Raw genomic sequence first — 12,897 nt, forward strand, 5'->3', positions numbered from 1 at the left:
AAACAAACAAAACACATCAAAACCGCCTGCCTCAGAAATGGCAGTCTTAAGGCTCCTGGAATTAATTTTTGATGTTTAATGGGTCCTCAGGATCATGTCCCCTTACTCCTTCCCGAAAAAGAATAACCTAGTCTCTGGTTTTCAGGACTTCCTGATCCAGTCAAGGGAGGATTCTCAAGTGCCACTTCAAACCCAGATCCAACAAGGACACAAAACCTGAGCTGCGATGAACAGAAAAGCACTTTCACCTGTAAAACATATCCTCTGAAAGTGGCAGATCAGCCTACAGGTGGAAAGAAACTTGGATTCTTTCTATTTTAGTAGTTTCTCTTGTTTAGATTTTTAAAAAACGACGCCTGTCATTTGCGTACGCACAAAGGCAAAAGAGGCGTGGGGGCCGGAGCTTGGGATTAGGGGGCGGGGCTGGAGGGGCGGGGCCAGGTGGAACCGCCCTTCTACTTCGCAGCAGCTTTCACTGGCTCACCTGGGCGGAGCTTCCTCTTCGCCTGACCTCGGAAGGAAGGGGGCGGGCCCTTTGGGGCGGAAGTCGCAATGCATTGTGGGCTCGCCGGGAACCTCGGAGTCGAACCTGAATGAAAGTGGCGCGCCGCTGAAGAGCCGGGTGGGGCAGCTGGCGCTGGGGTTCGGGCCGCTTGCTCCAGAGCGGTCGGCTAGGTGGCGGTGTGCGGCGCCGACATGGCTTACAACAAGATCCCGCCGCGGTGGCTGAACTGTCCGCGGCGCGGCCAGCCGGTGGCAGGTAACCGGGAGGGGGCTGCGGGCGGGTTCGAATCCCACTACTCTGGCCGGGCCTGGGGACCGCGCGCCGGCGGCGGCCAGTGTGGGCTCCCGCAAGGCTGAGGAGTGAGGACGGGAGGTGGACAGGAGGGGGCCTTCCGGAGCTTCAAACCTGTGAACGAACCTCTCTCTGGTGTTTTTGAGACCGGGTCTCGCTGTCTTGGCGAGGACAGCAGCGGAGTGCGAGTCTCTGACTGAGGAACGCTTGCTTGAAGAGAAGCGAGGCTGGGAAGCGAGGGACTTCAGTGTTTTTTTTTTTAAGATGGACTTCTGTGGAATGTTTTCATCCTGAGTTTGACATAGGGTAGCCTCACCCTCGAACTTCAGAACTTCTTTTTCTAGCTTCCAGAGTACCTGCGTGCCACTGCTTGGCCGAGGGACGGTGACTTAAAAAAAAAAAAGTGTACAGTTTGATACATTTGGACCACACACGACCACACACATATCCCAGGGAATACACATGACAGAGCTGAGACACCGTTCTCTGAATTTGTGTGGCATTGCAGATGGTAGCACGAAGGGACCGGATTCCACAGTTGCCAGCAACAAGGTTAGATAGCAGTTTGGAACTTTTGTCGAAAAGCTTTTTTTTTTTTTTTTTTTTTGGGATATACTTGAGAAAGCAATGCACGAATTGTTTATACTGGATTTACTCTGTCACAGAATAATCATCGGAAAGTTGTTTGCAGATCTTCTCTGCTAAGCCTTCGTTTCTGAGTCGAACTTTTAACTTTACTTTCCCTCTTTCTAGCTAGCTATTGGAGTACCATCCAAAATACAATGGGCGATGGGTCTCCACTGAGGAGGTGGTGCTTATACTTGGGATTTTTCTCTGAGAAGCCCATACCCTTGCTTTCTGGTTGTCATTCTTCTGAGCGACACACTCTATCTCCCCTCCCTCCCTCCCTCCCTCCCTTCCCCCCTCTCTCCCTCTCCCTCTCTCTCATTTTTCGAGACAGAGTTTCTCTGTAGCTTTGGGAGCCTGCCTGGAACTAGCTCTGTAGACCAGGTTGGCCTTGAACTCACAGAGATCTGCCTGCCTCTGCCTCCCGAGTGTTGGGATTAAAGACGTTTGCTACCAGTGCCTGACCTGAGCGACTGTCTTAACTCTGAGCTAAAATCTGTATTAAAATAGCTGTATTAAACTAAAACTGTGGTACAAAACGAAACACAAAACAGGCAAGTTTTAGGATGGAGTATAGGTGGAAATTTTAGTATATATCTAGAAAGACCACAATTTTGTTTTGGGTCAGGATGTGGTGGTAACAATACTTTTCTGACACCATCTGGAATTTGTAATTAAATTTAAAGTTTCCTCTTGCCCCCAACTCTTACTTTATGTTATTGTGCTTAAGTTATGTGGAAAAGACAGCCAAACACTTGTACCCATTTTGGGAAATTCCATTCAACACCAATTATGTGATGACGAGTAAATGGGAAAGAGCTCTGGCACTGCGATTCGTCTACAGCACAGGTGACCACCTAATACCAAGTCTATAGCGATGGTCAAGTGAGATGACTAGATTTCAATGTAAGCTTCAGGGATCAAGAGTTGTCTCAGGCTTGAGAGTTGTCTCAGTACTGCCGTTCTTCCAGAGGACACAAGTTCAGTTCCCAGTGCCCACAAAGAGTGGCTCACAACCACTTGTAACTCCAGTTCCAGGACATCTGATACCCTCTTTTGGCTTCTTCCAATACTTGCACACATGTGGCATATACTCATATAAACACACACACTTAAAAATAAACCTTTAAAAAGTGAGTCTAAACATGAAGCCCATATACATGTAAAACTCATGCTCTTGGTATATTTTTCCATTTAATTTACATAAAACATCTTTAATATACTTTTTTTCTCATACAACCTACTATGTGACTGCTTATAGACTCAACAGGCAGACACAGGAAAAATAATATGACAGCTTCTGCATAGTATTTTTGTACGTTGTCCTGTGAAACTTCTGCAGTCCTTCTTTCCCAGACAACTGTTGATCTGCTTTTTGTCATCATCAGTGACATGCATTTTTCTAATAAATGGCAGACAGCATGTACTTATTATGTGTGTGTGTTGTATAGGTTGGCCTTGAACTATGGCCTATGTAGTTTGAGGATGACCTTTAACTCCCAATCTTCCTGCTTCCATTTCCCAAATGTTGGGAACAGATATGCTTCCCCTCTCCCATGCCCCACTGCCAGTTTTTAAAGAGAGTTTGAGTTGTTAGAATATTTCCTAAAATTTGTCAACTCCATTGTGTAGCTTGTCTTTTTATTTTAACAGTTCACATTTGCTGGGTGAGATGCCACTTCTAGGGAGGCAGAGGCAGGTGAATCTTGTGAATTTGAGGCTGCCTGGACTAGATAGTGAGTTCCAGGCTGCCCAGGGATGCATGAGACCCTACTTCAAAACATAGAAAAAGAAAATGTGAAAGTTTAAAATTTTAACTAACTTATAACTTACTGCTTTTTTGTGTTGAGATAGGGTTTCTCTGTGTATCCCCTTGTCTGGCCTTTAGCTCACAGAGATCTGCCTGTCTCTGCTTCCCAAGTGCTGGGATTAGGGATTAAAGCATTTTTTTTAAATAATGTCAAGATTTTATGTGTACATAATTTTAAACACATACTTTACAGTGTTATAGAAGCAGAGATACTATCATTACTTGTTCATGTTGATTCTATTTTGTAAGGGTTTTTTTTTTTTTTAAAGATTTTATATGAAATCCTCAGTTAATAAAGCCATATAAACAACTGATAAGTGACTTGAAAGATTTTAAATAGAGACTATGGCAGGTGTGTGTGATCACAGCATTTGCAAGGCCAAGGAAGGAGGATTGGTGTGAGTTTAAGGCTAGCCTGGAACACACAGTATCCTAGTAAGACAGTCGGGGGAAAAATATAGGTAGCACTCACCTTTAATTCTAGCATTTAGGAGGCTGAGGTAGGAATGTCAAAAGTTTGAGGCCATTCTGGGTTATATGGGGAGACCCTGTCTCAAAAAAAAAAAAAAAAGCTTTTAAAAAGCTCTGTCCCTTGAATAAAAGAGATAATTAGAGTAAGTTGTAGTGTGAGAAAAATTGTTAAAAAGCAACCCTTTTTATTCTCACCATACTTATATAAGTATTTTCGGTTGTAATGATAGTCCTATTGTCTTCAATGAAGTTAGTCTTTTTTTTTTTTTTTTTTTTTTTTTTTTTGGTTTTTCAAGACAAGGTTTCTATGTAGGTTTGGAGACTGTCCTGAAACTCTCTTTGAAGATCAGGCTGGTCTCAAACTCACAGAGATCTGCCTGCCTCAGCCTCTGAGTGCTGGGATTAAAGACAAGCACCACTACCTCCTGGCTTTATTCTGAGTCTTTAAGAAATACTTAGTTATAGTCATGGTGGCACCCAACTTTAATCCTAGCACTTGGGAGGCAGAGGCAGGCACATCTCTGTGAGTTAGACTGGTGGATCTCTGGGTTTGAGGCCAGCTTGGTGGTCTACAGAGTGAGTTCCAGTATAGCTAGAGCTATACACTGTCTCAACACCGCCTGTGCCCCCCCCCCCAATAAAGGAACAGTTATTTACTTAGTAATGTTCTCTCTCTCTCTCTCTCTCTCTCTCTCTCTCTCTCTCTCTCGTGTGTGTGTGTGTGTGTGTGTGTGTGTGTGTGTGTTATAAACATGTATGTAGCCAACTAATCCCCAGTGACTGTGGTTTCACTTCTCCCTTCCTCAAGCATTAAGGTTACAGATAGGGTACAACCACACCTGACTTTTTTGAAAATGTGAGTTCTAGGAATTTGAACTAAGATCTTTATTCTTGTGCAGCAAGCATTCTTATCCACTGAATCATCTTCCTAGCCCAAGCTGTTTTTTTTTTTTTTTGTTTTTGAGCAAGGATCTTGCTTTGTAGTTTAGACTAGCATTGGATTTGTGATTATAAATTTTTTGAGACAAGCTAGTGCTGTGACCTAGGCTGTCCCACCTTTAAGTCATCTTTTTAAGAATCATTTAGGTAAGTGATAAATTATCATGTGTGTGCATGGTGTGTGTGTGGTGTATGTGTGTGCCATGGATCGTGTGTGTGCATGGTATGTCTGTGTCATGGTGTCCATTTGAAGAGGTCAAAGAACAACTTTGTTGAGTCAGTTCTTTCCTTCCATCTTTATATGGTATTCAGGAATTGAACTCAGTTCTCTAGGATCGCTCAGCAAGTACCTCTACATGCAGAGCCATCTCTTTAGCCCAGACCTTCTTTTAAAAATATTTTTAAGGGGCTTGAGAGATGGCTCAGTGGTTAGGAGCACTGACTGCTTTTCCAGAGGACCTGGGTTCAAATTCCAGCACCCACTTGGCAGTTCACAACTGTTTGTAACTTCAAGATCTGACATACTTACACAGATATACATGCAGGTAAAATATCCATAAATGCCCATAAAAAAATTAAAAAAATTATTTCTTGACATTTTCATTTACGTATGTAATGTATGTTGGCCATATTCCTCCCTTCCATCTCTTCTTCCCATCCCCCTCCCACTTCCTCTGAAACCCCTTTTCTTAACATTTTAGAGCCTTCTTGAACCTGCCTTCTATTTGCTGGAGTTATTTATTTATTTTACATTATTGTGTGTGTGTAGGTGTACATATGTGCACATGCCTATACATGGGCAATGTAGAAGTCAGTACAACGTTTGAAAGTTGGTTTTGTAGATTCAGGAATTGAATTTACTTTTGTCAGGTTTGGTGGCAAGTACCTTTACAGTTAGCCACCTTGCCAGCTCCTGAGGTTACATTTTATTTAACTCACCCACCCACTTACCCATTTATTTATTTATTTATTTATTTATTTATTTATTTATTTATTTATTTATTTATTTATTTGTGTTTTGAGGCAGGCTTTTACTACATATCCTAAGCTAGTATGGAACTTGTTGTATAGCTCAAGCTGCTCTCAGACTCAACAATTTTTATGCCATATTCTCTTGTGAGCTGGGATTAAAGGTGCTCAGCTATACCCATTTCATTTTCCTTATTTCTTTCCATATTTTTCCATTTTGTGATTATAAAAGTAATTTTATTTACTGTGAATATTTTTCTTTTACTGATAAAAACTGTGCAAAATAATGGGCTTCCTTATGAAGGTCTAACATTAGACTTGTTAGTAATCCCCCTGCCTCTCATTTCTCAAGTTCTGGGATTATTGGTATCCACCACTTTGCTTTTTATATGATGGTTTCTTTTGTAATAATGTACTTTGAGCATGTTCATTGGTCTGCTCTTCTGTCTTGTTTCCCCTCTCCCTCCCACTGTTCTTCTTCCTTATCTTAAATATTTGAATTTCTACTTTTATGTTTTTTAGAAAAATCTGGATTTGCATATTACAGAAAACATCTATTTAGCTTTTTGAATCTGGCTTATTTATCCTAACATATTGACTCCAGTGACACTCATTTTTTTTCACACTGTAATTTAGTTCCTTTTAAAAAAGTTCTTTAGAATTACTTATTTTATGTGTATGAGTCTTTTGTGTGTATGTGTGTGTGTGTGTGTGTGTATATATATATATATATATATATATATATATATATATATATATATATGCATCATGTGTATGCTTGTGCAAGTGGGGATTAGAGGGGGATTTTGATCCCCTGGAACTGGAGTTATGGGTAGTTTGTTAGGCACCATGTGCTTGCTGGGAACTGAACCCATGTCCTCTTCAAGAGTAATATGTGCTCTTAACTGCTGAGCTGTCTTGCCAGCTCCCATGATTTACTCTTTAAGGTGCAAAAATAGTTCATTGTGTATATATACTACATTTTCTTTATGTAGTCATGTAGTCACCTCTCCATGGGGCCTAGGCTATTTCTGTAACTTAGGGTCTCAAAAACTGTGAGTATGCTGACTTCTTTCAGATATATTCTCAAGGTTGAGATAGCTGAATGGTATGGTAGGTCTATTTTTGGTGTTCTTTTTTTTTTTTAGGAACCGCCACACTAATTAATTTAGTGTCTATACTAATTTTCATTAGTAAGATAAACATTCTGATTGTGCTACTTACAGAGGAGTGTCTTAGTTCCTTTCCCTGTGCTGTGATAAGATACTTTGACAAAAGTGACTCAAGGAAGAAAGGACTTTTTCTGGCTTTTAATTCCAGAGGGATATAGTTAATCATGTCAGGGAAGATGATAGCGAGGAAGGAAGGTATGATGGTAAGAGTATGGCTTGTTCTATTGTCTGGTCATGTTGCAGAGATTGATGAGTGCATGTTGCTACTTAGCTACACTTTTCCACTTACACAGTTCAGGACCTCAGCTAGGATATCAGCTATAGTGGTTGGCTCTTCCTACCTCAGTAATCCATTGTAGGTATGCCCAGAAGCCCATCTTCCAGGTGATTCTAGATTCTGTCAAGTTGACACTAGCCATTACAGGGATTATTAGTGTTCTTTAAAATATTTAATTAAAAAAGACTAAAATAAAATAACAATAAAATAATTGTTTTTAATTATATGTATTTGTGAGTGTTTGTGTGTGTTTATGTGCATGTGAGTGTGGGTGCCCCCAGAGGCCAGAATAGGGTGTTGAACACTGATGGTAAAATTACAGGTGATTGTGAGCTGCCCAGCATGGGTGTTGGGATTTTTTTTTTTTTGGTCTTTCGAGACAGGGTTTCTCTGTATTGCTTTGGAGCCTGTCCTGGAACTAGCTCTGTAGACCAGGCTGGTCTTGAACTCAGAGATCTACCTGCCTCTGTCCCCTGAGTGTTGGGACTAAAGGTGTCCGAAAGCAATGCCCTTCGGTGCTGGGTAATGAACACCTGTTATCTGCAAAGAGCTATCTCTCCAGCTTAGTTCAATTTTATTTTGAAACAGGATCTCACTAGGTAGCTCTGGCTGGCCTTGAACTGTCTACACTGACCAGGTTGATGTTGAACTCACAAAGGTCTGCTGGCCTGCCTCCTAAGTCCTGGAATTAAAGTTGTACTCACTATTGCCTGGCTCAGCACTGGTGTTCTTTAAAGAATAATGCAGCAGTGAATCTATCAGTACTTAGGCTTTTCTTTGTTTCAAGACCTTGCTTTTTTCTTGTTTCTTTTTTAATTGCAGAAAGGACCTTGCTCTGTCACTCAGAAAGTGCTTGGCTTCTGCTCTCTCTGCCTCAGCCTTCCAAGTGCTGAGATTGCAAGTGTGTTTTACCATGCTGGCATGAGAGGAGCTACCACTTCTTCATTTTCATTGCTTATTCTAGGCTAAGGTTGTTAGTGATTTCTGTTTCAATTGGAATACTGTCTCTACCCTCTCTTTGAGATTGGGTCTTACTATGTAGTCCTGGGAAGCCTAGAACTCTACAAGGGCTGGCCTTGAATTTAGAAATCTCTAGTCTGTACCCCCTGAGTGCTGGGATGAAAGGCATGCACCACCATACCTGTCAAGATCTAATTTTCCAGTTTGTAGACTTAATGGTAATAATTTAGTCTTTAAGAATTTTATATATGCATATGACACATTTCTATCATAGTTGCCTCTCACTTTCTTCCTTCAGCTCCTCCTTATGTCCTACTTTCAACCTAACTTTTTTTTTTTAAATAACCAACTGAATCTAATTAATGTCATTCATATACAAATGGATGTGGGGTCATACACTGATGCATAGTCCACACCTCTAAGAAAACTGACCCTACTTAGCATGAATCAACTGCCAGTAGCTCTTCAGCAAGGGGAGGGGGCTTATGTGAACCCTCCCCAAAGGTTTCTTTTTTCTTTTTTTTTGTTTTTGAGACAAGGTCTCAAAACCCATGCTGGCTTCAGATTTACAATGTAGTTGAGTTACAGTCATGTGCCAACACACCTGGCTTTGTATGGTGATAGGCTAACAAACCAGGGTTTTGTGCATGTTAGGCAAATACTCCATCAACTAAGCTGCAACCTCAACCTCCCAGGTTTTTATAAGTTATAATTTCATTTGAGCTGGAAATGTATACTTGAAAATCATCAGTGGAAAGACTGTAAAGACTATTACAGACATGTAGTTGATAATGCGGTTCCGAAAAAATAAACTTTGCTAGTTTCTTTGATAACTCCCCAAATTCAGAAGTTCCAATCAGCATATTTATTTCTTGCCCATGTCACAGTGCATTATGTATGTATGTGCCAGGCAGTTTTCCTAGATAACTCTTCTGTCATTGGTAACTAAGCTCTTTCCATCTTTTGATGCTACCTGTGACCTTAGGTTGCCATGGAAGAAGAATAGGAATGGGTAATCTCTTTGATAGTTGTTAATAGCTTATTGTGTCCCATACTGTCGAACAGAAGAATCTAGAAGAATCTACTTGCCTGGTCCTTACTAAACTGCAAGAAAAAATTAGAAGTAGAATCCTGGGAAAAGAAGGTAGATATAATTTGGTAAAGAGTTAGCATTATTTATACTTCGGTAGAGGGGAAGACTTTATATAATTTAGAATAGAGGAGATACAGGGTAGAATCCACAGAAACCTAGCATTTAGTTGAGTAGAGGATAAAAGAGGGATCTAAGGAATGAAGGAGGAAGAGCTGGAAGTGTTAGGTGAGTTTGAGACAGTAAGAGTCTGATATCCACTTGTAATCCCAGTCATCAAGAGACTGAGGCTGGAGGATCACAATTTCTATGCCAGTGTATGCTGCTGCATAGTGAGACCCCCCATCTCACAAAAACTAAAACCAGGAGTGAGTGTGTGTGTGAGTGAGTGAGTGTGTGTGTGTGTGTGTGTGTGTGTGTGTGTGTGTGTTAGAAGCCCACACTTCCAAGCCTTATGTTGCTGGGTAAATGAAATGTTGCTGAGACGTTATGAGACGTTAAGGTGCTGGTAGTTGTTGACAACTGTGAGAAGTATTTTTTCTACCTCCCGGGATGTAATCACCTTTGGAAGGAGAGAGATTAAAGGAGTAGGGGGACAATTATAATTAGACTGCAAGAGAACTCAAAATTAGTGTGAATTAGGTGTAGTTATAGACAGGTGAAGTCATTACAGTTTTGTTTACATGTACAAATAAGTTTTTCTATTCATTTTCTTCTTTTCTTTTTCTTTTTCTTTTTTTTTTTTTTGAGTTAGGGTTTTAATATTTAGCCCAGGTTGGCATGAAACTTGGTATTCAATATTTAGAACTTATAGAGATCTTCCTGCCTTAGCCTGTTGAGTGCTTGGTAGGCTGGAGATGTGCCCCAATAGTTGAGCACTTGCCTAGCATATAAAAGGGAAGGGGGGGGGGAGAAAAGAAAAGAAAAAGAAAAGTGAGGAATGGAGGCGAAGCACAGTCTGGGAGAGTTTGTTTGGGTCTTGTTCTTATCTGGTCATGTCTGTTCTGGGTTCTAAATGTGTCATGTTTCAGTGCCATTTCTTTCCCTAGCTTTGGAAAATGCTCTGCCAGGATTGTCATGAGTGTTTTCTGAGCCTACATCTGAGTTCCTGGTTTTACAGTACACATTCCTAGCTTTGGTGTTTTCTGTTGTTTGTCTTGAATGTTGTGGTCATGATCATTCATTTCTTCTTTATCATCTGGATCTAGTAATTTTTTTTCATTTGGTCTATTGTGATGCTTTTCATTGTACTTTTTATTTGCTCTATTGAATCTTTGAGCTTTGGGTCCTGGAGAAATATCTGTTGTTACTTTAATAAAGGATTCAGGTTCAGTTCACAGCACCCACATTCAATTCACAGCTGTCTGTAACCTTAGTTCCAGGAAATCTAATGTTTTCTGGTTTCCACAGGTACTAGGTATACATGAGATCTACAAAAATACACATAGGCAAGACACTTATACACATAAAATAAATAAATCATTAAAAACAAACACAAGTGTGAATCACCACAATTGGTTCTCTCATCAACAATAGCCAAAATGTAGAATTCTTGCTTGCCATTTCATTATTTCAGTACTTTCGGCTTCAGTTAGGGAGAGTTACTAACTTTTGGAGGAATTGTGCTGCCCTGCTTTTTTCATGTTTCTTGAGTTTCCAAGTTGTCCATGCTGTGATAAGTGCACTTCTGCCATCAGCTGGACGTCTTAGTGAGTACCTTTGATGGTTCAGTCTAAAGTACTGCTCAGATAGGAGGAAAATTTCTGTAACAGCAATAACATCAAAACAAACCAGATAGAGAAATACAGTGAAAGTCAACAAGACAGTATGCATCACCAATAAATATGATGTATTAATATGATGTTACAAATTGATATAATGGGGCTAGTGAAATCAGCTGGTAAAGGTGCTTGCTATTAATCCTGACACTTGGATTCAGTCTCCAAGATCTACATGGTGGAAAGAGAAGACGACTCCAGCAGGTTGTCATTTGACCTCCATATGTACTAAAATTAAAGTGATACTGTTACCAATTAAAATTTTTAATTACATTTATTTAATAGTAGCCAGGTATTGTGGCACACATTTGTAATTCCAGCACTTAGCATGGGGAGGCAGGGACTCAAACCCAGCCTGGGCTACATTGTGAATTCTGTGTCAACCCTTGTTATAGAGTCTCAAAAGAAAAAAGAAAAAACAAGGGGGGGCAATTAATGACAAAAGAATGAGTAGGATACTTGCCACCAAGCTTTACAACCTAGGTTTGATCCCTGGAGCCTATAAGGGAAAAGAAGGGAACTTTCCTGAGGGTTGTGTGGTGTTCATAGACATACTTAATAAATAGATGTTAAAAAAAAAAAAACTGACAAAAATGAGATAAAGGAGTGTAGTAGAGAAATGGGAAGGAAAGTTAAAGGAAAAACAAGGGGCTGGAAAGGTGGCTTAGCAGTAAGAATATGTACTGCTCTTGCAGAGCACTGAAGTTTAGTTCCCAGCATTCACAAGGTGGCTAACACCTATCCATAGCTCTAGTTCTAGTGGTTCTAACACCCTCTTCTGGCCTCTGAAGGTATTGGTCACACATGTGGTACACATATACACACTAAGGTAAACATAAAAGAAGAACAAATACATCTTAATAAAAATATGGCAAGACAAAAGTAAATATGTTGTGGAAACAAGTAATACTAACAGATACTATTAGGTTCTGGACCATCGATGTGGCTCAGACTAATAGTACTTGCTCTGTAGGTCTGATAAGTTTGATCCCTAGAGCTCACAATGGAAGGAGAGAATTGCCTCCACTGTTGTCTTCTAACTTCCATACATGTGTAGTGACACATGTATCAGCATTCATGTGCCCCCCCCCCCCGTCTTTCTGTCTTCTGTCTGTCTGTCTTTCTTTCCCTCTCCCCCCTCTCGCACACACAAATGATAATGAAAAATTTTGAAAAGAAAAATAGATACTGGATACTGTCAGATCTTTTGGTGTCTCCCGCCCACCAAATAATAAAAACAAAACTATTAGAAGAGTGATACATTATTAGCTGAGATGGGGAAAAAACAGTAAGAACAGTTTGAATATTGAAAGATCAAATTTGGACACCAAATGAGAGATGTCTGTTAAATTTAGACAGTAAGACAGGTGGTTTGATATAAACTAGAATTAAAAGGTTTTAAATGTTTTGTTTCTTTTTTGAGACATAGTTTTTCTATGTAGTCCTGGGTGTCCTGGAACTCCCTATGTAGACCAGGCTGGCCTTGAGCTCACAGAGATCCACCTGCCTCTGCCTCTTAAGTACTGGGACTAAAGGTGTGTACCACCCCCGTAATTTATGTTTTTGATACAGTCTCTTGTAGCTCATACTGGCCTTGAATCTACTCTATATCCAGGTCTCTCTGCCTCTGCTTTTCAGGCGAGATTATAGAAATGTCCTCCCATGCATGCCCACCTAGAGGGAGGTTTAGAGTGGAGATAAGCATTTACTCCTCAGAACTGGGTATGAAGTATACACCTGTAATCCCAGTTCTCAGGAAGTTGAGACAGGAGGATCAGGGTATATAAACGCAAGGTTAGTTTGCACTGTGTGTAGTGAATTCCAGGCCAGCCAGGGATACAAGGGGGAAAAAAAGCACATCTTTAGCTATTAACCATATGAGAGTAGATGGGACATCAAAGGAGTGAATGCAGATGGAAGGGAAGTGTACGATAAGGACCAAACAGGGAGATCAGATAGAGCCAGGCAAAAGAACCTAAGGCAATGCTAAACAGGTACAAGAGAAAAT

At 40.5% G+C, this 12,897-nt stretch overlaps 1 protein-coding gene across 1 annotated transcript in view; it reads left to right on the forward strand.

Annotated features, from left to right (window-relative positions):
• The first annotated feature begins 543 nt into the window (after window positions 1-543).
• Rngtt (RNA guanylyltransferase and 5'-phosphatase) overlaps window positions 544-12,897 on the forward strand; it is a 198,055-nt gene continuing 185,701 nt past the window's right edge. Inside the window, exon 1 of the mRNA XM_051187498.1 lies at window positions 544-760. Coding sequence (XP_051043455.1) covers window positions 697-760 — 64 coding nt within the window. The 5' untranslated portion in view covers window positions 544-696. The remainder of the gene's footprint in view (window positions 761-12,897) is intronic.

Source organism: Phodopus roborovskii, unplaced genomic scaffold (genome assembly GCF_943737965.1).
Source record: "Phodopus roborovskii unplaced genomic scaffold, PHOROB, whole genome shotgun sequence".
Classification (NCBI taxonomy): Eukaryota; Metazoa; Chordata; class Mammalia; order Rodentia; family Cricetidae; genus Phodopus; species Phodopus roborovskii.